Source organism: Lagopus leucura, unplaced genomic scaffold (assembly GCF_019238085.1).
Source record: "Lagopus leucura isolate 7727_CA_CO unplaced genomic scaffold, USGS_WTPT01 Super-Scaffold_100157, whole genome shotgun sequence".
NCBI classification, from domain to species: Eukaryota; Metazoa; Chordata; class Aves; order Galliformes; family Phasianidae; genus Lagopus; species Lagopus leucura.
Genome location: NW_024962334.1, coordinates 32,871,593 through 32,898,258, shown reverse-complemented (window position 1 = coordinate 32,898,258; position 26,666 = coordinate 32,871,593). Strand labels below are relative to the sequence as shown.

At 35.8% G+C, this 26,666-nt stretch overlaps 1 protein-coding gene and 1 long non-coding RNA gene across 4 annotated transcripts in view; both read left to right on the top strand.

The window, feature by feature from the left end:
- LOC122189809 overlaps positions 1-23,662 on the top strand; it is a 38,960-nt gene extending 15,298 nt beyond the window's left edge. Inside the window, exon 5 of the long non-coding RNA XR_006181976.1 lies at positions 23,591-23,662. This is a non-coding gene — a long non-coding RNA (uncharacterized LOC122189809). The remainder of the gene's footprint in view (positions 1-23,590) is intronic.
- Positions 1-26,666, top strand: part of NEBL (nebulette) — a 241,033-nt gene that overhangs the window by 129,550 nt on the left and 84,817 nt on the right. For 2 of the 3 annotated variants that reach the window (XM_042889189.1, XM_042889188.1), the window contains exons 1-2: positions 24,374-24,551; positions 24,650-24,721. The exons of the other annotated variant lie outside the window; for it this stretch is intronic. In XM_042889189.1, the coding sequence (XP_042745123.1) occupies positions 24,489-24,551; positions 24,650-24,721 (135 nt within the window). In that variant the 5' untranslated portion in view covers positions 24,374-24,488. Of the gene's footprint in view, positions 1-24,373; positions 24,552-24,649; positions 24,722-26,666 lie in introns of those variants that run through there. 3 annotated transcript variants of the gene reach the window in all.

Genomic DNA, 26,666 nt, shown 5'->3' with positions numbered 1-26,666 from the left:
CTCTTTCTCTCTTTCTCTCTTTCTCTCTTTCTCTCTTTCTCTCTTTCCTATTTCTTGGTCTTTTGTTTCCCTCATAACTCTGAAAGTGGTGTTCTGAGTTATTGCTTACTGAAATGACGGTTTGTGAGTACTCCTTAATCTTTTAAAACCATATTTCTTATTAGTATTCTGAAAGTCTTGTTCTTGCATGTGGTTTTGCCAACATTTCTGCTTTGACTGTGCTTTCCTGCACAGATGTATTCCACACTTCTGTCTCATACATATGTAGCTTTGGCAGGTTGGTTTGAAATAGTCTTATGTCAGCATGAGGAAATCAAAGCTTTTTAAATGCTCCCTCCTCACACCCCAATTTTCTGGCTCAGTCTATGTTCATTAAATTTTGCTGGAATTCTATTACTAAAAGGTAATATTAGATAATGATGATATTAATCCCCTTCTCTGCTGCTTTGTGGTGACCTGCTTGACAGAGTGTGAAAAAGGAGCTTTAATAAGTTAATGTTATTAATAAAAGTACTAATAGCCAAGTTGGTGTCTTGAAAAACAATTACAAAAACACATCTTTTCTTCTAGGAAGGCTTTTTTAATGTGGAGTCCACTAGCAGGTCATGTATGTCGAGCAAACAACAGATTAATTTTCCTTTGCAGAAAATTTCCTTTTAGCTTCGCTTTGAAAATGCACCTTAAGATTAAAGACATTGATAATGTGAGAGTTTTCTGGGTAGTGAGAAATCTGTGATATGTTTTCAAAAAGCACTATTCATTTTTGCCTATGAAAGTCCTTCGTGTCAGTATCTGCGCACAAAAATACCTCTCATGTAAACTGTTGAGTGGATTGTATGTAAGGCGTGCAGAAAGGATGTGTGAACAAAGCATAATTCATCAATTTTTCTGTTGTAACTGTCTGCGTTCTTCCTTCTGACACTTTACTCTGTTTCCTTCTTAAAGGAAAATGAGGTCATTCAAGGTAAGCTAGTCCTGGAGGCATAGAGGATCTTACATTTTACAAAAGTAAGAAAAGTTAAGAAAGTTCCAGAGTAGCTTGTTTCTATTTTTTTTCTGGCTAATACAAAAAATATTTTAAAATTCATTAAAAATCTTTTGTATACTTCTAACTTATACAGCTCTTTGGAAGCAGATTTTAGTAGCCCATTTTAACCTAATTCAGGATAGTTTCTAAGTCTATCAGATTTCGAAATCTAACTGGCTTCTCAAGCCAGTCCCTAAGTCAGTATGGGTGAGCAAGCTATACCCTGTGAAAGCAAAAAAATTAACTGAAAATTTAGTTGACTGATATATTTATACTTACATATAAGCAGACCAAGGGAGTAAGTAGTGACTGAAACAAGTTTTTGATAATTGTAACTTATTCACAGTTAGTCAAGTGCAGAATATGAAGATTATTAAAAAAAACCCCACAATAACCATTATAATAGAGAGTATCTGAATAATGAAATTGAAAATGAGGTTAAAAGTGCACATAAATACATATATGTAGTTTATAAAATAATGGCCTTGGACCTGATTATTATGCCGTCTAATGGCATCAACTCACTGCTTAATACATGTAAAAAAAAAGCAAATAAAATATTAGAAATAAATAGGAGAACAATAGAAAAGGAAAAGCTTCATTATACCTTTTGTCAAAATCCCATATTCACCCATGGTTTGAATAATGTTTTTGACTTTGGCCTTCAAGTTAAAATAAATACGTAAATAAAAAAGATCAGGAAGGGCATCAAAGTTGACCAAATTCATCGAGAAGAATGAATGAATCCAGTCTTAGGAAAAGCTTGAGAGTTTATAAAGGTGTTAAAGAACGATCTCTACAAAGTAAAGAAGATAGACGAGGAATGGCCATGCTCCCTGTCTTCAAGTACAAGAACTAGGAACAAAGAAAACTAGTCAGAAGCACAAGACAAGCAAGAGGAATTGTTTCTTTGTGAAAAGTATTAAATGATGGAATTTTTACTAGATGATCACATGATTGCAAGAAGTTTATATTAGATCAAGGACAGGGGAAGCATTTAGAAAAAATATCCATTGTGGAATGGGGCAAACCACACCAGGCTCAGGAAATACACCAGACTGAAAACTGTTGGAGTCAGGGAGAGTGTAAGCGGGGGAAGTATCGTATATTTCCCATGTCCTTATTGAGGCTCACTAATGTTTGCAGCTGTTCTTGAATAAAGGATATGAGGCCAAACGGACCTCTGGTCTGAGGTAGTTCTAGACACTCTTAAATTCATAATACAGTAACAGTGATAAAACATTCATATAATATATATGTTTAAAATATGAAATTTGAAACATTCATGTAAAAGATGGCAAGAAGCTGATACTGAATATAAATTCCTGTCAAAATAAGAAGCATGTAGAAAGGCAAAAGAGTCCATTATAAATGGCTAACAGATGTAAAAATAATGAAGTTTTTAAAATAAATAATCATTATAAGATGTAGTTTTTAGCTATAACCAAGATAACTTCTGCCAATGTAATCTTATTTCAACGCAATGGAATGTGGTTTTAATGTGATCCATTCCAATTTGTCCTTGCATTTTACATGTTGAATTTGTATTTGAAATCAGTAAAATCTTATTGATTCAATTTCTTTCTCTAATTTAGATATTTTTTGAATTACATGTAGGAGATATAAAAAACTGCAGTGTATTTGGAATGAAGCAGAAAGGCATGTCCATTCCCCTTCATAAAGGTACTTGGAACTAGACCACATGTGGTTGCTTGCTTAAAGAGATCCTCAGTAAGACCAATGCTGGGCAGAGACAGAAGAATGTATTTACTGCATTGACTAATTGACTGCAGAGAATCAGGACTGATACTGGAATGTTGCGTCCATGTGCTGAGGTAGATTTGGAATCACTGTATTCCCCTTCCTATTCCCCAGAATTCAAGGAAGGACAACATAAATTATCCTGGGGATTGGAAAAACAAGCTGTTTGAGTGCCAGCTACTCATTCAACTGTGAAAAGGAAGTAGCTTTAGTATTGTGTACAGACATTTTAATAACGGAGAGATATCAGAAGTCTTGGACCTGATAACAGTCCTGAAGACAGTTAAATGCAGATAAGATTTTATCTGGAGGTGACATGGCCGAGATCAGATACCTTTACATACTACAGGGAGCAGACATCTTAAATGCAGTCTTATTGTGTCTTGCTCAGTTCAGCATCAAAGTAGTTATGTATGAGACCCGCATTTTCTTCCACACATGTGAAAGGACTTGAGCAATTTTTAGATCTTTTCTGCAGAGAAAGATTGTAGATTCTCCTTGTTCTCTGCCTGACTGCTTTATAATCCTCAGACTTTGGGGCTCAAACTCAAGGGCTTTGGAATGCAAAATGCATTGTGAGAGAAAAGGGCAAGCAAGCTGCAAGCAGGGTGTACATCTGTATGAGGAAGACATGCTCTCATCTGTTGAAGGGAAGAGTTGCAACATCCTGATATTTTCCCCATTTCTATGATGGTCTTTTTTTCCTGTTGTCTTTCAGATGTTTTAGGTGTGCCTTCTACATGTGCACACTGTGAGTTGCAGGGTACAGAAAATGAGACTTTCTTCTGCTGAAGTAGCTTCCCTTGACTTGATCTTTTACCACATACCTAACTTCCCCAGAGTATCTAGCCTTTAAAATGTCCAACTTGCTTTTCTTGTCAGTGCATACGTTTTGCTTTCATTTGTTTATAATCTTTGCTGACTGCAAGGCCCGAGAGAACTGGAGGAATAACATGCTGGAAGGCCTTTTCTACATAGACTGTTGTTGGGTCTTTCAGCACATAAATAATTAACTTCCTCCTTTGAAATTCTAGTGATTATGTAGGAGTTAAGCAAGGTATAATGCATGATGCTTTTACAGAGATGAGCAATGTCTGTGATGTTCAAGAGTTACTGTTTCTTAGGGTATATTCAGTGAACCCAGCATACTTGGGGCAACTGTAGGATTTGGAAAGGAACAGAAGTTAAGAAACTCCTCTTCAAAGTGACTGTTATGCCCAGACTCACCGCTGATTGGTAACTGTGGATTTTTGTCCTGAGATCACCTTTGCTTTTTACTTTGCAATTGACTTTTAATGTATTCACATACTTGTTCTGCTTGCTGAACGGGCAGGTGAGCTGGAATTTAGTTATGCCTTTTGCTGCAAAGTTGTTTTTATTAACCAGTATAGATGGAATTCCAGTGGATGTGTGTTGATTGTAATATATTGTTTATCATTTACATTCTGCTGCAAAGAATGATAGATTCAGGAGGGGTTTGCCTACACTTGCCTGGAGTTAGGGATGGAAAAAAACCAAAATTTATAAAAATGAAACACTGGGTCTTTTGTACATAGAAAGGAGGCTGGTGTCTGGCAAGAAAAATGTATTTCAGGCTGTGATTTGACAGTCATTTGGAGCTGATCTACTGCTGTGTTGCTCTTTAAAGAGATTCTACAACTGTGTCTAGCATGACAGTGCAGACTATATTCCCATCTGTCCATGCTGGACGCTAGCACTTGTCATGTGGCAAGGTGAAAGGCCAGAATTGCTCTTTTAAGTGATGATAAATTTCTGAGTTGGTATAATTATACTGTGAAACTTCACAGATATGTTTAGTACTAGATGGGAGGAGTGAGGAAACTAATAAGGTGGGTAGCAAAAGTACTTCTCATACAAATGACAGTGATTTAAGAGCCACCAGGCCAAAGTTTTGGCAGAGCTAATTCAATCAGCTTAAATTTCAGTTTAAGCTGTTATACTTGCTGTGTGCATGAAGAAAATTTCAGCAAGGGTGAGGCTGAAGATGATAATCTAGTCCCTGTCTGTAAGAGCCTAGGAGTAATGTGAGTTGCTCAGACAAATAATTAAAAGTTTTCAGCCTTTAGGGCTTCTCCACTCCTAATGTTCATCTCTGATTTTAATGTTGTGAGAAACTGTGCTGGTGCATTGTGAGTTTTTGTTCAAGCTGTGACAAAAGTGTGCTGCATCACAGAGTGCAGAATTGATGCTGAATGAAAGAAATGTGTCCACTCAAAAAGGGACAGCAAATTCTCCTTAAATATTACCTGGGCCTTTTTCATTATTCTGTACCAAGCCAAATATAGATCCTGCTTCATAGGAATGGTGAACCCCAGAAGAGTTTTCCAGTGACTCAGAATGAGTGGCCTTTCTCCTGCAGTGTTGAATCCTCAGCATGGAGCTACGGTTCTGATCTGTGTGCTAAGATCACCCCCAAAGTAAGAGAAAACTTTCAGTTTTGGGCCGTTCTTCAACTTCAGAGGGCATTATGATTTCCAAGCTTTGTAATAGGGGTAATCAGTACAGAAGACCCTTCTTCAGGAGTTTTAGGGCTGTACAGTATTTGAGGGTAGGGTTCTTCAGGCATTTGCACCTAGACATGCAAGAGTAGAGATAGGCCACCTTTGAGGAAATTGTCCTCTGTAGCAAATTCATTGTGGATTTCAGAATGCTTCAGAGATACAAAATAAATTTTCCATACAATTCCTAGTTATTTATGTTCATAAAAAGAGAGAATCACAAATACTTAATGATTGCTCAGATTCACAGAAGCTTCGATTATTGTTGAGAAGTTACTTTTCAGATACTGGCTTTATAATATTATGTGTGTTAATTCATACCTTTATTCAGCTTGTCTTTAATGTTGGATTTTTCTATTACGTTTTCAGAAAACACTTCAATTTTTCTGTCTGATTTTTTAAAACTACAATTATAAGAAAAAGATACATTTTAGACAAAAGTGTCCCTATTTTTTCACTTTTCATGAATGGTGAAATTAAAAAAGATGACGGGAATAGACAATTCATATCCTTCAGTTATAAAAGTAGAAATTTAAGAAAGAAGTTTGCTTCTTGGACTTTTGTGCCAGATGTGCTACAGGATAAAAATGCATTGCTAAATCGAACAGTTCAAGGAGTGTGGGATAATACAGGAACTGCATTAAACTTCTTAAGTTGTTAATCTGCAATTTCAGAGTGTTTTGATACAGAGAAAAATTGTACTGTTACAATCTGTTTTTTATATAGATAATGGGTGCAATTCATTTTGTACAGACTTCATAATTTTGTTTTGGTATATGAATTGCCACTTTGTATATGCCTCTTGGCACTTTCATGCAAATTAGCTTTTCTTCAAATGTAGAGTGATTTTCAAAAGATTAGTGTTCAGAATAAGTGGATGAGTATTGAATCTGTACAATTAAAATGTCCTCCAGAAAGAGAGAGGAGGTGGTTTGAGTGTGTGCTAAGATACTGTAGTGAGTATACAACTCTCGCAATGACAATAAATGCTTGTGTTGACCCTCTGTTACCAATTTATTTGCCTGTAGTGATACAGATTTTCCCTTAGAAAGCATTAAGACAATAGTTTTTATGTAATTGGTATAAACATTGAGACACTGATTGCTTTTTGTTTGTAATGTGAAGCATTTTCTCTTAAGAGACAAATGATTTGTTTATTGTGAGCTAGAATCATGAGTGTGCGTAGAGCTTTTCTTTTCTGCACAATCAGAGATTGTCTCTAATATCCCTGCTTGTTGGCTCTCCATCTATTTCTTGCATAACTTTTCTGTGACTTGTGTATGATCTCCTACTTGTTTAAGTAAGGAGAATGTGCATTGTATTTCTAAAGGGACTCAAACCAGGTCTGCTTCTTTGTATGGAGCAATCTCTGGTTTATTCAAACTATTAGGGACAATTTCTGGTAAACATAAATTATAGATTTGCATGTTTTTCCTCTAAGTTATATAGATAATTTGCATTTATAATTTCCTATTGCATGTGTGTTAAGCATTATTATAGTGTTATTATAGTGTTAAGCAGCAGCTTCACTACTCCTTTGAAGAAATTCATATGGGTGGACTTCTTTGCTTTACTGTGAAATCTTTATTACTTTACACAATGGCAGATATTTACCTTTACGGAGTCTGTTGTAAAACTGTAGCAAAAAAACTCCCCTGTAAAAAAGCTGAAGGTACAGAAGCAGACATCTTGTGTAATTCATATGATAAAATAATATTTTCCACCTTCCAAAGATAAAGTAGTAGCATACTGTAAGTTACTCTAAAGATGCTTGGGCTGTATTCTGTTCCTGTATTATTTTTAATATAATCATGGATATTTGGAAATCACTGTAATTAAAGGGAATATGATCTGCGCTGATGTGGGAACTTGTATATAAGAGTATCAATTTATTCTGTATTCTGTTGTCAGTTGTAGAAATATCTAGGGATGGAAAAAGTTGTAATGAAGAACTCCAAGCAGAATTAGAACAGTGAGTTCAATTTCCTCTTTATGAAACACAACATTTTTTTCAAAGAAAATACTGGAAAATTAATGGAAATAGATTAAGATTGCTGAAAAATGAGAGGACTTTGACAGAATTAAGTTTCTCTTGTTCTTACTCCAAGCGAAAGAAACAGTAGTAATCAAAATGGACAGAATAAATTCATCCACCTTAGTGTTCTGTCTAGCAGTGCTATAGCCCTGTTACTGGCAGATCAACGTCTATTACATCATTAGAAATAATAATAATAATAATAATAATAAAGCCTTAAAATTAGATTAGAACTTTTTGTTTTTACAGCAAAGTACATTAATATATTTATGCTATTTATTTTTGATGCATTAATTACTGTATGAATTATTATGATTTTTTATAGACCGAAAGGTTGAGAAAGGGAGAGAAATTTGCATCACAGTGGTCTTCTGTCTGAAAATTCATGTTTTCAGGATTGGTTTCTTTTAACTTTAACTTTGACTGTTCCATGCCTACACTTCACTTTGGGATAACTTCTTTTTTTGCCTAGGCTTTAGAAATATGGCCTGATTGTGTTGTCCATTTGTCTTATTTGATACTCACTCTTAACGGTCATTCAAACTGTTTATTTTGACCAAATTCAACAGAAAGGTAGCATTCTTAAACTTCCTGTGTGTTTTGTAAAAAGTGTTACGTGCAGAATACAAAGTTATCTTATTCCTTGTTGCCTTGTGCCTCAGAATGGCTGTGCCCTGGGTTTGAGCTGCGTGGCAGCCAGCAGGCATGCTGGGCTGCTGCCAGGGGGCACCTGGAACCAGCCACTGCATGGCTTAAATTGTGGATGTCGTGTGGGAAAGGCTAAGGCTGGTCAAGAGGTGCAGGGGTGGCATGGAGACCTGAGAATTAATTTCTCACTTGGCAGGGACTGCAGGCACTGACTTCCCCTGTCAGCCCTTTATATTTCTGTGATTCGTGAAAAAAAATCAGTTAAGTCTGAAGTCAGTGATACAAGTTTTTGTTCAAAACTCCAGTTTAATGCAGCTTTGAATAGAATCATGGGGTTTTTATTAGCCTTTCCAATAGTATTAGTATTAAACATATTTTTCCAGTCTTGAATTATGAATGAAATGGAACATATCTTTTAAAGTATTTTGTGACTTTAATGACCTTTCATTTGATTTTGTCTGTTTGTGGTCATTTATCAGTCTCATTTTGGCATCCAGTGGCATTTCTTTAGGAAGGTTTCAAATGTTATTACTAATGACTCTCTTCCCTTCAAAAGATGCCTAGAGGAGTACTGTAACTTAAAGAGATTACAGTAATCAATGCAGAGTTCTCGTATCAGTGTACAGTAGTGAATATTTTATGTGGTTAAAATTTCTTTCTGTTGGAGGAGGCTGGAAACATTCCTGTTTTGAAGGGAGAAGAGTAGACTAGCTTTTGAGTGTATTACTGATGAGTAACCAGTTGCACGCCATATTAGTACAAATGTACTGCAGCTCCTATTTGGGTGAAAACAGGGATGTCAAAGAAGGAAAATTAACCATATCCAGAGATACTGTGATGATCCATTGATATTGAAGCATTCTTTATTCATAGTTTTCAGCCTTTTTTTTTTTTTTTTTTTTTTTTTTAAATGATCAGTGAGAAAAAAAGTAGTTAAGAGATTTAGAGAATGCTTGACAGGAGGGAGGGAGCGATGGAGGAAGAGGAAAAAGTTCTTGGGTTAACATAGACTAATATGACTATTGTTTCTTCCTGCCCTAATGCTGCATTTCTGCACTGTAACAGGATGTACCAGGAAGCACTAAGTGTGACAAGAACTACAATCTTCATTTTCGTAGTTAAAATTGGAAGCAGATGTTGTTAACAAGAAAAGGTACCTTCTGGGATTTGGTTTGTTTAGGAGTACAGAGTGACAATGAAATTTTTAAGTGAAATGCTTCTAAATCACAGTATCACTCACTTTTTTCAGTATACGCCGTGATCACAGGGTTTATTTCTTTTCTCCAGGATTTCAAACGATTTACTAAAAGACCTTGAATGAGTACTTGCCAAGATGGTATTTTTGTTGAAAATAATGATGGCCAAACAAAACAGCATGTTACTTTTTGATATACCAGTTTGAGTGTAGTCATCTTGCCTGTAACTTGGTGAGAATTAATGACAGATATGCACTAAACTTTCTTTAAAACTAATCGTGAGGTAATAGCATTTGTTGGGTATTTTTGATCAGTATTTAACTGTTGTTCAAAACAATGGTAAGCAAGATCTCTTCGAAAATTAACGTATGCTTGAAAACAGTCCTGCTCTTCAGTAATGGTGACTGTGTATCTTTGCCACGTCAAAAATTAGAAACAGTTTTTGATTTTTCTTCTTGAATCTAGTTTTACTACTGTTACCTATTCCCATAACTGGCAATCCCCCTTCCCTCATTAGGAACTTATCTGCCAGAAGTAGCTTTCTGGTACTACTTTTGAAAGTATTCACAGGTAGAAAAATATGAACTAAAGTGTGCTTCATGTTTTTCATGATGTAACCTGCTCTAGCTATGATCAGTCTTTTTTTTTTTTTTTTTTTGGGGGGGGGGGGGGAAGAAATTTGTCTTTCTATATGCCAGCATCTGCTTAGTAGGGGTGTCTTGTGAAGGTCACTGACCAGAAGGCTTACTGGGATTAAACTGCCTTTCTTGGCTTTGCTCTGGAGTATATTTGGTATATAAGTAACTTTTAAAGATTGGGCTCATCAAACTCATTTGCCCAGAGAGAGTGTGCTCCAGCTCAAATGGAAGGGGACTTAGGCATGTGGAGTTCGTGCAAAGATAGCAGTGATAGACAAATTGGTATGAGGTAGGAATAGACAAGAGTTTAGCTTGGGGGAGGCATGGGAAAATGAATTTGCAGTTTTCACTGTGGCTGTCTTCCTAGCAGTTTTGCAGGAACTGACCTTTCTTCCCCTTCACCTATTTCAGCTCTGTGCCATGTAAGCCTTACATTTGTGCAGTGTGCTTGTGATATTACCAATGGGATCTGTAAGACCTGCTATGGTTTTCACAATATCATGGGATATGCAAGAAATTTTCTTGTGTAGGTGGTCTCACCAAAATTACCTCTGACCTGGAGTTTGGAGTCTGTGGTAATGTTTAGTGGGAGTGGGCTAGTATGACATAGCCTGAGGGCTATGCTTAGAGTAAATGAAATAGGGAATGAGAGCAGGAAGCTGATGATTCTATAGGTTCTTTCAATCTAGCCAGGAGGAACTTAACTGTGATTAGGGTATTCAGTGACTGGAGACAGGATAAGAAGGCTGAGGCAGGATGAGTATAGCAGTCATTCTGACATCCTGAATTGCTTTTGTACGAAGGCCTCTGTAAATATGGTCAGCTCTAGGTCTCAGATGGCAAGCTTTATGCTGCCAGCTTTTCTGTTTTTTTCCTTCCATAAATCCAAAATTATAGTGGTAGCTTTGTGTAGCCAAGCACCACTAGTGAATGGAGTTTGGAAAAAGGAAAGAGAAGCCACACTGGTACTGAGGAAATCATGTGGCTGCAACCGTCTGTAGGAAAAATTAACATTTTTTTAACCACTATCCCACAAAAATGTTTTTGTTTCTGGGAAAAATGTAAAGCTAAGGTGGATAGAACACTAAAAGCAATTGAAACATATGTGCAGAAGACATTGCTTTGTGTAAATACAGCCTCTAACAAACCATTTCACATTTCACCCTAACAGAAAAATCTGTCATTATGGATGAAATTGGGACTTAAAACAAGTTTTACGGAAGGGAATATAACAATGTGACTGAAAATTAAGTTCAGGTTAAATTTCAAATGGTACAATGCACAGTCTCAAAACAGTGGCAATAGATGTGGAAAATAAAAGAAAAAAGAATACATGGTGTATAGTAGAGCTGTGGACTGTTCCTGGTTATGAAATACTTTCTTTTCTATGTTTCTGTATCTGTGTATTATTATTTCTTTTTTCTTTTCCTTTTTTTTTTTTTTTTTTTAATAAATGCAATCTTTTGTTTGCCATCCACAATCATTCTTGTCTTAAACCGTCTTTATAACTTCACATTTTTTCCAGTTGAGTTTTTGAAGTATAGTTGCAAAGAGAAAACATTTTCAAAATCTTAGGCTGGGGTATGGAGGGCATGTTATTTAATCTTACTGTGTTAAATTGTTATTCAAAAGGCAAATGTACACTTTAAAAATATCTATTGTAGCTGTTGCCAGCTTCTGATTCGTCAGTGACACGACTATGTCTCTCCAAGAGGAGCATTTTTTTCCAGCAACATAGCATTCTGAATGAATTTTTGATGAAAGACTGAGCAGAAATCATTAATATTCACAGTGAACAAAAGAAGAGCTGTACTAATGTCAACTCTCCCTCCATTTTTCTCTTTATTCCAAACACCGTCCATCATTCTGAACTCTCATTCCACCAGACTGCCCAGAGTAAATACAGAACAAATTCTTCATGCTGATATGTTTTGAACAAGTGCTTCTTAGTTATTTATAAAGACAAAGCTCTTTCTTGTTTTTAAAGTTTTTGAATGAAAGATTAGGACATGTAGGTGGCCTGAGAAGAGGTGGTAGGAAACTGACACACCGTATGGCAGAACATGGGACTGTCCAATTTAAGCTAGCATCTACAGACTTCTGATTGAATTCTTCAAACAGGTGATGTAGAGGAAGGTATTTCTACACCTTCATAAATTTTAAATAATGACAGACCATGTTAAACATAATTAGACTGAAAACCTGTATATGCTCTTTCATAATGAGCAAAGATGTGAAAACCTTTTGGTCTCTTCCAATTTAGAAATGAATTGATACAAATAATGTTTATTTCAGTTTATAACAGGTGATAGAGAAACAGTATTCAATTCCAAACTACTTTTTCCCATGGATAGAGAATATGAGTAGACTTTTTCCATTTCAGTGAGCATATTTATGACTTTTGGCAGGGTATTATTGTGCAATTTAGAGTGCGGTAGACTAAACCATGTAGCAGTTCTGTAAAGGAAGGAAACCTGGATTTTTAACTTCAATTTACTTTATGATCTCATCTTCTGTTTATACCTGATTTCTTTTAAAGTTTAGATAACTTTGGTCTGTTTTTTTGAGCTCTTCACAATTCAAAGAAACCTGTTTTTTGTATCTGTAATACATATCCTGATTACATCAGTAGAACATATCAGCTCTGGATCTCTGTAGTTTGCCTGAAAAGATCCCATCTTATGGGGCTGTAAAAATAGCATTTACATTAGTAGTGATTGACAGTTTCTTGTCTCAGTGCTTTATTGTATTAGAGTTTCTGAACTCTTGTATTCTTCAGGTCATCATGATCTGAGCAGGAATAGTTTCAAAGCTTACATGAAGTTAACCTGTTAATAATTAGGTTTATTTTTCACAGAAAAAGTTTTTTTGTAATTAGTTGTTGAAAGGATACTCTATAAAAGAAGTCAGGTAATGTTAAAACTAAGTAAGTCTATTGACTTTCTTCTGTATATGTTAATGCAGTCTCTGCATTCTGCAAGTAAATATTCATGCTTTTGACTAAAACCTAAATATTGAAACACAGAACATCTAAGCTGTTGTTATTTCAAATGCAGTGATTCAGATGCTTAGCCTATTACACTATTATACATTGTTTGGGAGCAGTGAGATAATAAGCACTTCTAATATTTCCTACTAATTGCAGATTCTACTGTTTTCATGCATCAGATTTGTGTATGGCAGTCTATTTGTCATATGTTTAATCTTAAACGTAATCCCAATTTGGCAGAAGTCTTAATTTCACGTGGTCTATATTGATGTGAATATTATGGCTGTCTACATGAGATAGCCATGTACTTTTTGTTTTAAAATCTTAGAACCTGTTTATTTTTAAACAGTCCTTTTTCTGGCTAGAATACAAGGGATAAGTGGTTAATTAAGATACATCATTAGTCTTCAGCAAAATGAATTATAATTTGTTGTGGGCAGAAAACCTATGAGGAATATCCATATTGCATTGTCTGGAAGCCATTTACAGAAACAAGTTACAACAGAATTTCTGTGCTTTTCAAATTAAGGCAAAGCAGGAAAGTCTGATAGACTTGAGCAGGAAATAGAGACAAAATTTAATGAAACAAATCTTGAATTTGATTAAATTGGATAAATTAGATATTAATCTAGATTTCTACATGTGATCAAAATTCACTTATCTGCTTGCATAAGTTGTATCTGTACATCTATTAAGTCATAGCTGGAACAAAGATGACAGTTCTGCAGTTAAAATCCAGATAGAAACAGCCTTCCAAAAAAAGCTAATTGAAGTTTATGCAGGGAAATCTTAGTATTTTGTTTGACTCAAGATGAGACAGAGGCCATATCATTCATGGTCATTAAACCTGAAAGCAGACTTAAAAATGCTTTGTCATTTTCTCGGACTTGTTTTTTTTTCCTTTGTATTATGATTGCATATAAGATATATATGTATTTAATTGTTTGAGCTTTGGAAGTTTTATCCTTGAAATGACCTTCTGCTTCTTAAAAGTTGAGACTCAAAAAGTGTTTCTTCCTGAGAAAATCTCTCTTTCCTAGTTTTTGTTTTAAGATGGTTAACTGTTTCATGTAAGGTGGTTTGCATTGTCCTTTTTGAAAGCAGCTAACAAGTATATGTGTAGGACAAGTATATGTGTATTTCCCTTGGCAATTAGCTGATTTTATTTTGTCTACGGTGTATGTGTGACCATCTAACTTGCATTTTTAACATTTTGGTCTCTTAGTTTGCTGGTCGTCTGATAAATGGTATCTGTGTGAGCCCCTAAGTCATTATGAAGTTACCCAGGTACTTTTCTGAAAAACTCAGGCTGGTCTTGCTGGTCTAGCAATGGAAAATTTTTGGTATTAGAAAGATTCTGCAGTTACGCTGTAGACTAAAGTCGCATAATCTGACTTCCCAAATTAAGAAGATGAAGATTGTGACATCCCCAAAAACTTTTGGTGCTGAAGTGAGAATGGTCCAGAATGCTGGCTTTGAAACTTTGTATCCAGGTGTCTGAGAAGAGAGCATTGAAGCCTAGAGAGCTATTCCAGCATCCTGTCACTGTTTAGCATTCTCCTTCCAAACTGCTCTTTGCTGCCAGTTGCTTACATCCCATCCAAAGCCTTTCTATGTGATGGGGAACCTCTCTGCCCCCCTGCAACTGCAGTGTGTGCCTGGCAAGCATGCTTGCTCAGAAACAGGGCTGGATTTTAGACTAAGGAAGACTTGGGACTGTTTTCCTTGGTTCAGCTGTGGTGGCAGCCATCTAGGAAGTGATAGATCCTGCTTCCAGCCCCAGAGGTGTTTGAGCCCACAGATGGGTGCCCTAATCCTGGCTTTGATGGGGGTCCTGTCAGGAATATTGCTGAAGTTGTGCTATGGTATAGAAAGGAACAGAGGGTTCATGGGTCAGAGAAGGGCCTCAGGAGAGAGCAGAGTTGTGTTCGAGTGTTGTGGTTATCAGGCAGTAGGGATGGAGTGGCAGTGTTCTGGCTTCTGTTCCAAAGGCTCTTTGTCCATTTAATGACGGTAGGACAATAAGATTATGGCAAATGTGAGATTAACATGACTTTGATACTCATTTTTTTACCTGTTTGTTTTGTACCTGTCAAAATTTCTACAAACAAGCATAAAAACAACAACAAAAAACCAACCCTGTGGGTAGCATCTGTCAAGTACTGGGCTGTACAGGGTGTTAATATCTAGGATTTAAATATAAGCTTAAGGCAGCTGAGTCTGACACTTCAAATTTCAATGGAGAACATATTAGAGCTTCATCTTCATCTTGCAAAGAGGTGATTTAAAAAAAATTAAAAGGCAATGAAACACGCAGATAACTTCTGGCTGCAGAATAGCATACATGTATACGAGATTAGGCACTTCCTGCCCTCAGGATTTGCAGTTTTGTATTACAGATTATCATTATTGCTTACATTTTTTGATGAGATTGAGAAATTTCTTTGGCTGTAGTGTAAAGCTGCCAAAATTCGTTTACCACAGACCTGAAGGCAAATAAAGTACTTCTAGAGGCAGCCTTGGGCTTTTGAGAGCTTTTTGCTGAAAGGCAGGCTCAGACTTCCCATGAGATCATTGAAGAGATAAAATGACTAAAAGCTCTTCAAAGCTAGGCCTTAGGACCCAGCACAGATTAATTCTCTGGTGGTGGTTTGTATATGTATATAAAAGGAAAAAGAAAAAAAAAAAAAGAATAAGTATTTACAAAAAATGTAATTTAAATAGAAATGTACCCAACAGGACTTATCACTTTTTAGTATCACTTATTCTTTTTATTTCAGTATAAGAACATCTTAATATAACTTTAGGCTTCAGAAGACAAGGAAGAAATATATGCCCAGCTTTCAGAGAGGTTATTTTACTCATTTCATGCCAAATGGCTGCTACCAGTAACTCAGAGACATTCAAATTAATTTGCATAACAAGTGCCTGCACAGTTATTCTAACCCTATACTGCATGTTAACCTAGTTGCTCACTAATTATAATTCAGTATGAAATCCTAAGTTAAAGCTGTTCTTCTCCCACTTTTTCTTTTATTACTTTTATAGTTATATTAACTCTAAAATTTGTTTAACAGATAGCAGCATGTTCTAGATAAAGCCTTCAGTCTTCGATGCTGTAGGTAGAATAGAAGCTAAGAGTTAGTTTATGCTGGAAATAACACAAAAACTGCTGAAAAAGAGCTGGGTAAGATGGTATGAGAAGCTTGATGATACTAGCATTAGAATTGTAGGCCTGGGAGCTGAGAAACCTAGGTTCCTCATAGGCTTCCTTTCGTACTGTAGGGATGCTGCTTTACTTCATGACCCCTTGTTTGCCAGTTTGTAAAGCAGAATTATAGCATGGTCATGTATCATCGGATGTATAGCAAGGAGCAATTCTGTAGAGTAGGTCTGAATTCTCTAAAAAATTCCAGGTATTCTAAGGAAGCAGCTTGTTCTCTGAATAATTCCTGCTGCACATCCCAGTCTCTGACTGTGCTGGGTTTGCCTGGTGCCATGGGTCGTCAATGAGGTCACCCAGCTGGAACCACTGGAACCACGGCTGTTTTCATTTATCCCAGGCTGCAGCCTGGGATACCCCCTCAAATGCCTGTATACAGGGAGAGGACTCATTGCCTTCTGCCTGTAGCCCTCATCAAAGGCTCTAGTCCTCTATTTATAAAAATTCTTCAAAATCTGATCCACAAGAAGCTGTATGAGGATAAAGCATTTATTGTTTTTAATGTTATTAATGGCAACAAGAGGTCTTGCCTGCAGGCAGAATTTATGGATAATTTGTGATGTACAAAACACTTGGTATAGTGTTTCTTTTGCCTGTCTCTTCTCAGAAGATACTTGCTGCACTATTTCACTTGGTGCAGGCATTAGCTTTCCTTGATGTGATGAACTGTAATTCATTGTGCTTTTAATATGGTAATTTGCGTGTACTGTTTACATGAAGAGCATTGCAGAACTAAATTTGTAATATTAGCTTTTGGAAGCTATTATTTCCCACAGTAAAATTTGAGAACTTACTTTTTGTAAGTGTTATGGCAGCACTTTTCATGACACATCTGCTTAGTTAGAAATGTGAGTATCCAGGTAACTGCAAGTTGACTTCCCCTAATTTCAGTAGAATTGTTTACAAGGGTAATTGTATTCCAGGAATGACAACACAGTTATGTTAAGAAAGAAACAGCGAGACAATTGAAGAAAATGGTACAGATTTAGAAGCAAGGCAGTGCTCTAGTGTGAAAGCAAATGACAGAATTGATAAACTAAAAATAATAGTAATATTTATATATATGTGTATATACATTTGTGTGAATTACGGAGCAAAATGAGGGCAATTTTAAAATAGGACAGAACAGATTCTTACTTTAAATTGTGTGGAATTCAGTGGGAACTAATGTTATTAATGCTCCAAATTTTCTGTGGTTATACCAATAGTGCTGATCTGCTGTGATTTTTTTGAAAAGTAGTGAGAGGTAAATAATGTATTGTGTTGAATTCAGTGACAACTGGAAGAGTATTGAGTTTTCAGGCATATAGCTTATACTTTGGGCCTGAACAAGGCTGCATTCTCATAAAATTTTTGATGTGTATGTCTGCTACAGTATGCACTGTTTCTTCGTGAAATGATAGATCAGCTTGTATTTGATATATGAAGATTTCCCCAGGAAAAGAAATTTTTAATCTGAAATTTTGCTACTAAACTGTAGGCAGTGACTAAAGCAAGAGGTAAAGTTTTATGTAACTTTGGAGGCTAAAAAAATTTGCCCGGTAATGAATCAATTTAATCTGGTTCAGTTATTCAGTAAAATCCTGTAAGAATACTATATGCATTTCTTTGAATGCATGTCGACATTTCTAAGTTGGGTGCTTGCCACTTCATCGATGATACAAGCTGAAATGTTTTTTTCAGTGGATGATGGAAGAAGATGTTTTTATCGTTGTATCATTGTTGTCATGGAAACTTCTGTATATCATTGTTAAACAGAGAGTATGTAAGGATCTGACATTCCTGTGCCTTATTATTGCTAGCTATTGTACGTATTTTTAGTGTGTTTTCTTCAAAACTGTAGTCAGTGCTTAAGAACTGGTAAGCTGCTCTCCTGCATCACAACTGGGAACTCAATTACAGGATTAGATGGTCCAGAGAGCCCTCAGTACAAAGTTCTTTGCTATAAGGTTCTTTTCAGTACATAGTTATTTACAGTCTTTTTTTCAAAATCCTTTGCAGTTTATTATAAATGCTACAAACTCATATTTATTCCAGCAAATTATTTTGAAATGGAAGCTTTTTTGAGGAATGAGTTATATATCAATCCTTACATATTCAGTCTCTTCAAAATAACGGCTATTTTCAGAGTGCACTTTGTCTTTGAATATGCTGCTAAATTCATAATAAAAGCTCTTCTGTCTTAAAGTGGAGCAGTATGCTAGGACAGAAGGCTGATTACAGCCCTCCAGATTTAAACTGTCCTGGATACAACGTGTGTGTAACTTGTTGCCTTGTTTGAATCTTACATTGAGCACAGTTCACAAAGTGAAGGACAACTACACGAGAGTCAGGGTTCTGTGGACATTGAGGGCATTCAGTGTTTTGCACAGTTACAGTATTTTATTTATTTATTTATTTTATTATTGATTTTGTTATTCTACTTTTCCCAACAATTATTTATGATTGAAATAATTTGTCTTGATAAAAAAACGAAGTTACTTGAATAAATTTTTCATCATTGACCAAGTGCCAGAATTTTCTTTGTTTTTTAATCTTTGCATTTTAAAATGTAAGATTTTAAATATCTGTTAATGTAGAACTTAGCTTTTTATTTTATCATCAGCTGTCACAAGCAATTAAATGCAAGATTAAACTTACATGAGAATCATAGAAACCTGAAAGTTTCCAGAACAGCAAAGTAATAAAGATTTTCAAATGCATATATTACTTATGAGGTGATAGGTGGATGGATATAATCATAACTGAATTAAATTTGTAGAAAATGCTAAATTTTCTAAATTCTAAATACCCAGTCTGTAAAGCTAAGAAAATACATGAAAGAGAACGAGTCTATTTGGAAGTGAAATATATATTTTCAGGGTTTGTAATGTAGTGTAATAATGTACTTACTAGATTACATTAATCACTGAAAGGAAAAAGAGAGCATCTTTAGCTGTTTAGAATGTGTTGGTGCAAAATTAAGAATATTTACCTCCAGCTTCATATCTTTTACCTACAGTTGGTGATAATTTTAGCTATAATTCACAGCAAGGTAAAATTTCCCATTTCTCATAAAACAATCTCGATATTTTCTTCTGTAGGATTTATGTTTGGTTAAAGTGAAATTTTTTTGTATGGAAATCGTATAAATATTATCTAAACCTTTCTGCATTTGAGGAATACAAAGAGAGAAGCCATGTTTTCCTTTTTGAATCTCTCTTCTGCTGAATGTGATTTAGGTTTTATGGAAATCTCACACAGTAACCAAGTCAACTGTTAATTTCATTTACTATCCATCTTCTGCAGGGCAGATAACTTGGGTGTGTGCTGCTCTCCACTGCTTACAGTGACTAGCAGAGTCTGCTGCTCTGCCATTAACTTTGGTGGATGACTGTACCAGTTTGGATACTTGAATACGGTGAAAGGGATTTTATGATGGTAGGCAAGAGAAGGGGAAATCTGCCACTGGGTCAGGTAGAGTAGATGAAATGATGGCAATGCAGTCATTTTGCGTTTTGCAATTTCTGCTGCATCAACTTGTGAAAGATTTTCCAAGCTTCTGATTAATGTGAAAATTAAATTTAGAGTGGAAATGCCAAATTGTTAAGGATTTAATGTTCATTTTAACAAATGATAAAATAGAAAAGAACAATGGAAGCTGTGTATCCCATTTAGGAAATACCATTTTTGAAGCTTAAAGGCTATTACGCAAAAGTGGTAGGCACTTACATTAATATTGTCAGAAAAATGACGCTATGGCTTTGTGTTTTCTAGAACTCGTTGTCTGAAAAAGTTTTAAACTGGTTTATTTCAGTATACTGTTACTCATCACAGCTAAGTTTACATTTGCATGGCACAATGCATCATGGTGAATACTCCCACTTCTGATTGGGTCTGCATGATTCATTTCTCAGGATAATTAGCTGTGTGGAAAAGGGTTTATTAACTCAGGCAGTGTCATGATAGCATAGCTACACTGCTTCTGTTTAACCAGATTTGATTAGGTATTATTATGTGAAACTATTTGTACTGTATGAATTTCTAAATGATCTGACATTAAAATGCAGTTGTGCTTAAACACCATTTCTGTGAGCATGTTTGTAAAATAAAATAATCTATTCTTATGACATGTAAGGCACTGAAAAGGTTTTCTGGGTTTCACAAATCAGTGTTCTAACATCTTATTTTTATTTATCTTTAAAAATACCATTACAATTCCTTGATATACCAAAAGTTTGAATAAGAACTTCTATTGAATGAAAATCTTTGCTTAGATGATGAGATATTTGCAGATTTTGAGCTGCTGCTGACAAATGCAGTGTTAATGATCTGACAGATACAAGCTTGTGGTTTGGCTTTTTCTTTAAATAGAACCATTGCTTTTGCTGATGTTAATTGATATTTCATATTCAGGAGAGGCTAAATTTGGCAGGCCGGGAGCCCGTGCTTTCTTTCTGTTTGTGATTGCAGTGCTGATAGCCTAACTATGAACTTCCTTGGGCAGTGCTGCTTCTAACTCCCAGCCTGATAGATGAGTATTTCTAGAAATGAGCAGTAATTGAATCTCAGTGCTTACAAATTCCTTGTGTGCCTTTTGAAAAGAGACCACCTGCTGCGTTCTGTTGAATTAATTGTACTTATTTCTGTGATGTGTGCATCTGTCCAGAGAGAACAGAAAATTATGCTCTTTTCTCAGGGAAGTCTGTGGGTTGATTTTTAACTCACTGAAAGCAGGATAGTTAGAGCATTAAAACTCTGCCTCTGTTCCTATCATGTTTTCAGTCCAGAACCACAAAGAAGAGCATTCATAACACATACATCTGTAATGCTGTGCAGATTTTCCAGCCAAATTACCTCTATCTTTGCCTTAAAATCTGTGTTCAAACGCTTCATGACGAACTCTGCTAAATATGTTTGAGGTTGTTGTGTTCAGGTACCTTTTCTGGAACAAGCAGTTTCTGCTGTCCAGTGAAATGATAAAAATTCAGCAATGTGTGGATGGTGCAGATCTCATAAGGGTTTTTGGGATTATGCCAAGTCCAGTAGTTGTCTTTGTTCAGTGATAGAACTGAGCATGGCTGCTGAATTTCTGTGTGCATCTGGACCAGAATGAGTGGAGGTCTTTGAACTTTCTGGCTAAAATCACCCGAATGCATTTCTAAAAATACTGATGAAGGAGCAAGGAGATGGCGTTGCTCTGGACAGGTATGGTCACAGCTGTGTGTGATCTAAACAGGATGGCTGCCCAACTGTGTGACTGCCTCCTGTGTGTGCTGGAGCAACTCATACTAATGAGGACTTAAGCTCCCTCATGCCTTGTTCCTAAGCTGTGTGAACAAGCTTCACTGTTTTGTCTGTGAGACAAAATGTGAGACCTCCATGCAGGATGGCATGGATTTATTTTAAAATTTGAATGAATTTATATTGGGTAATCCTCTGAATAACCTGTTGTGTGTATGCAGAGGTTCTGCAGATATTCTTAAAATATCTATAATTCAATCATAAAATCTCATTTTGTCACACCCTGTATGCTTACAAATATTGTGTATACACAGCTCAGCAGTCCATAAATCCTTAAAATTCTCAGCAACTGGATTTTAAACAATCTGTGTTTTTTCATGTCAAAGTGAATGATTACATACTCACTATATACAATGGAAAATGGTTCAGAAGTGAAAGTTTGGAGGTTTTGGAAAAAAATGCATATTTTGCAATGAATCTTTAGTAAAACAGTGCTTCATAATCGTTTTGAAGATTAAAGGTCATCATTTAACTAGATCTTTATTCAGATTGGATGTATTTTTAGAGTAGTTTTTAAAATACCTGTCAACATACACAAATATTTGCTATGCCAAATGTGCCTGTTGATTCCAGTTTATTTATTGCCTCTTCTGGAAATAAATTCTACTTGTTCTTGACCTGCAGGCTGTTAATGGAATGATAATGCACTTCTGAACTGTGCAGCTCTTAAATGATCACAACAAATGCTCTCTGTCCCTGGAAGAGTCCAGTACATGGTTGGATGGGGTCCTGGGCAGCCTGATCCAGTGGGTTTGGAACTGGATGGTCTTCAGGGTCTCTTCCAACCTGGAGTATCCAAGGATTCTTTGAAACTCCCCTCTGCACTTCATCTGGATATATTTGAGTTTCAGGGTTGCTGTATGGCACTCTGAATGTTATCAGATAGCGTTCCATGTTTGGGGGAGAAAAAAAGAAGTTAGGCAAGATTCTGTATTGTATGGTCTCTAACTACATGTATTATCTGTGGAGTGCCATACTGAATAACTTGTATGTATACTGTAGTATTTTTCCCTTACTCTTTTTTTTTGCATAATATTGTATTTTTCTTTATTATGATGATTTGCAGCAGTTGCTTTGAAACCCCTGTATTGTGGAAGTTATGTGGAACACAGCGTGTTTGAATACCCAGTTATACCTACCATAGGTCATGCAAAAAATGGGAAAAAATGAAATTCTGTGAAGTCAATTAAGGCTCATGTTAATGAGAAAATAGATCTTTATTATGAAGAATCCATTACAGGAAAACCACGATTAATATATAAGAAATTACGCTATGTTCAGTTACTGAAAAAACACCAAATACAGTGTAAGCATGCTAAAAATCTGAACAGGCTCCCATCAACCCAAACTTCAAACAATTTTGACTTGGTCTTTTTGACTGTGTTTACTTTCCATGACAGAAAATAGAAAAAGATTTTCCCATACTCAGCAACTTTTGCAGCTACTGATAGATCTTCTCTATTCTCTTAACTATTTTTTCAGTCTTCACATATGTAATTTCTTAAATGTAGGAATGAAAGAGAAATTAATGATGGTGGAGGAATACTGTATTTAAAACAGTATCACAGAAGCTTTGGTGCTACATTGCTGACTTTTTGTAGGTCTTAACATGTGGTGCTTGAAGTCATGCACATGTTTGTTGCTTAGGAATATATCTTCTGCTGTGATAGTTTTCAGAAATGAGCTGTTATTGTGCATATCTGACTTGTAAGACTATACTGCTCTTCTCCACAACAATGAAATGTCCTGGGCTCTAAAAGCTGTCATATTAAATTACGGGTGATCCTCACCTACACAAACCAGGCCTTCAGGTTTCAACCTGAGCATCAGCAATGCCAATTGAAATGTGGATTTTATGAGCTTATATTTGAAATAACAGGATGAAAAATCTTGAAGCTTTCTGTAATATTAATCCATAATGAATATTACATCTTGATTATAATAGACTGAAAGCATGAAAGCAGTTTATGCCTTTTTTCTTAACATATTCTGCCTCACCCCCCAGGAATGTGTGTTTTTAAATAAGATCCTAGGGGCCATTGTGTTCAGGCTCAAGTACTCAATATTCTTTGAAGAGGTTTTCCAAGAGCCCACATTGCTTATATCTCTGCCTGATTGCAAAACCCTGTAGTGGTGAATCCCTCTGCTAGATGAAGTTCAAAATCATGACCTGTATAAAATGAGAAGTATACATGCTACAGTTTAGAAAGAAAATAATAAAATTGTGATTACTCTGACTGGTCCTGTAATATGTACTTATGTGTTTTACAGATGCAAACACTGTGACACCATGTTCATTGGAATAAGAATGTATTTCAGTTTCGTGTTAACTGGACTTCATATTGAGAAAGGTTGGTTTTGAGATCATGACAATTTTAATGGTGAATGAACTTGCATGGCTGTGTAAATACACAGCCATGTACGTTTGTAAGTATGCGGATGTGTTTGTATCTGTTTGTGCACAGATTTAAACTTCAGCTAACTTCACTGATTTCAGGCATGCTGTAGGCTCTGAACCATTTCCTGAAACTCTGAACCTTTTCAGAGTTTTCATGTTTTCTCCACATATTAATTAGTAATATGAAAAAAGTTTAAGAAATTGTTTATGCTTGATGGAAGAAGACTATTTCCTGGTAAATATACTAGCTGCCACATCTACTGCAAAATGAGAATAGTGCATTTTTGTCATTGGACCAACAACGTAAAATTTTGTGATGACTAGCTTTGGAGTCTGCATGCCTTGAATCTTAGAACTGCACAGTTTTCCCATAGAATCAGTGTTTCCCTTTTAAGCCTGTTAATTTTGCTAAATTGCTTATGTTATGAATTAATTGAATCGCGGTATTTTAATTACGTGTGTTCATAGTCATTTTATAAATAGTTGACAGGGATAGGTCATTTAATTATATTTTATCTGTAAGAAAGCATTAGCTCTGCTGCAACTGATAGCTAGCAAGGCCATCTGCACTGCCTTTCAGTTCACTCACACTGAATTGTTCAGATAAAGACTGTCAAGTGCTGCCTAAATAAGGAAGGAGCCTTGGTAAAGTTAAGTGCAGTGGAGGACACAAATGAAGCATTGATTCCAGGCATGCTGTAGAGTCTGAGCTGTTTCCTGCAATTCTGATCCTTTTTTGAGTTTTCATTGTTGTTTTCTCCAAGTATTAAAATGCGAGTATCTGTCACTCAGGAATTCACAGAGGATGAAAATGAGAATGGAGAAGAAGAAAGGGTGAGTTAAACCCAATAGCTTTTAGAAATATATATTTTTTTCTTTACTTGTTACTCTTTTAGGACAAGAAAACTGGAATGATTACCTTTCTTTTATAGGTCTTCCTCAAGCCTGTTATTGAGGACAGAAACATGGAGCTGGCCCGAAAATGCAGTGAAATAATAAGTGATGTAAGTGACAGTGATAGTTTGCATCCTTATATTTGCATTTCTCTTTTCAGTGGTTTTATTTTTACCACATATATACATTTACAGTCCATATTTAATCAGAAATGTGCCATGCAGCATGTGCCCATCCAAGACGCAAAAATAAGGCACAAATAATAGAAAAGCACAGCATGCTCTGATACCTTGAATTATTATTAATTGTGGAAGGATGAGTTTTTTGGAGCACTTAAGCTATATGAAGCATAGGCCTAGGAAGAAGTTTCAGAAGTTGGGTCTCATGCAGAGGATGACTCCCATGAGAACAATTTGGCTGATCTCACCAGTAAAATGCAGTATTTTTGCCGGTTGCTGCTCAATCCTATGAAGTTTGGTTGGTTAAAATAGAATTGGGTGCTGTACTTACATAGTTGTAAAGAGAGAAGATAAAAGTCAAACAGATCAACTTTGGTTATTGTCTATTAGTCTTTGGTGATAGAAGCTCAAATCTGTGTAACATATTATTATTGACTTGCAGTTATGAGAAAAACCCAATGAAATGATAGGGTAAAGTGAGTCTGAAAAGTAGCTTTTCCCCTTCATATGAACTGCAATTGGAATTATTGTTCTATACAGCATGTTGAGGATGGTGGCAACTGAGAAAATGTCAATGGAGAGAGACTTTCTTTCACAACTGTTCTCCTAATGAAACTGAAATCGGGGACTGTTTCATGATGTGTTATAATATTACTAGAGCACATGTTGCATTAATACAAGGTTCAGGATGTTATTGTTCAAGGTTAATGATGTTTTGAGAATAGGGTGTACAGAATCTACGTTTTAAATAATGAGAGGATATGTATCAGAAAAAATAGGAAAAACAGTACCTTGGGGACGTAGGTTTTACAGTGCTGGCTCAAAAGTGTGACTTGACAAATAAAAAGCTTTCTCTCTGTACATGGACCATCTAGTAGTACTTTAATTTTTCACAAGAAGATTGCTGAAAATTAGAAAGATCCTTAAAAGAAGCCACCATGATGGCTCCTTTGTAATCTCAAGCTGTTTTAGGAAGTGGTAAAGATTATTACTATTTTTACTGATGTCTGTCTACAAATTTTCTGTGGTAATGAACAGCATCTGACATAATAAAACATGGGAAGGCCAACTGAAAATGGAGATGGAATACCAGTCCCAAAATATGTCTTGCTTCTGTGCAGTTTGTTTTTCTAAACATGATTGCTGTTCTTCAAGGCAAAAACTCCCTGAAAAATGTTGAAGAAATATTTGTTTTCATTGAAAGAAATCACTACTGTGCTGTGTACCCATTAGTGGTAATGTTGGTGGTGATTTTTACGCACTACATTTAGCAGTTAATTGTATTTTCTCTAAATTTCTTCAGGGTCTTGGGAGCTAAACTGAGTAATTAAGTTAAGCCAGGTTCCAGTAATCTGTAACAGTGTAGAGATGTGGTCTTTTGCTGAAAGCTTGCCTTGCATTTAGCCTGCAAATGCTTTCGATTTTCATTGAGAGATGTGAAACATAATGGCAACGTGTCATTAATGCTTTCAAGACTGTAGCAATAAGTAATGGTCCAGAACAAATTTAATTTCAAAGATGATGTTCTTTGTTTAAAAAATGCCACTCGTTCTGGGGGCTTTATTCAGACTACGCTGAAGTCAGTAGGCGTGTTCTAATTGGCTTGAATGGAATGTGTGTATGCTTAGGGAATGAACTGGAATTTCTTGTGACCAGTAATGTTCTGTAGTAGGTTCTTTACCTTGCATACTTCACAGAGGAGCCCAATCAGTTGCAAGGAATTTACATTTTGATACAATAATGTTCAAAACTTTTTATATATTCTTCATGCTTTTTTTTTTTTTTGGCATGAATCTTTGATCATACTGCTGTTTGTGTGAATGTATTGTTGGTGAATATCTGTTCATTTTAGCTGCACAGTGTTTTTTTTTTTTTT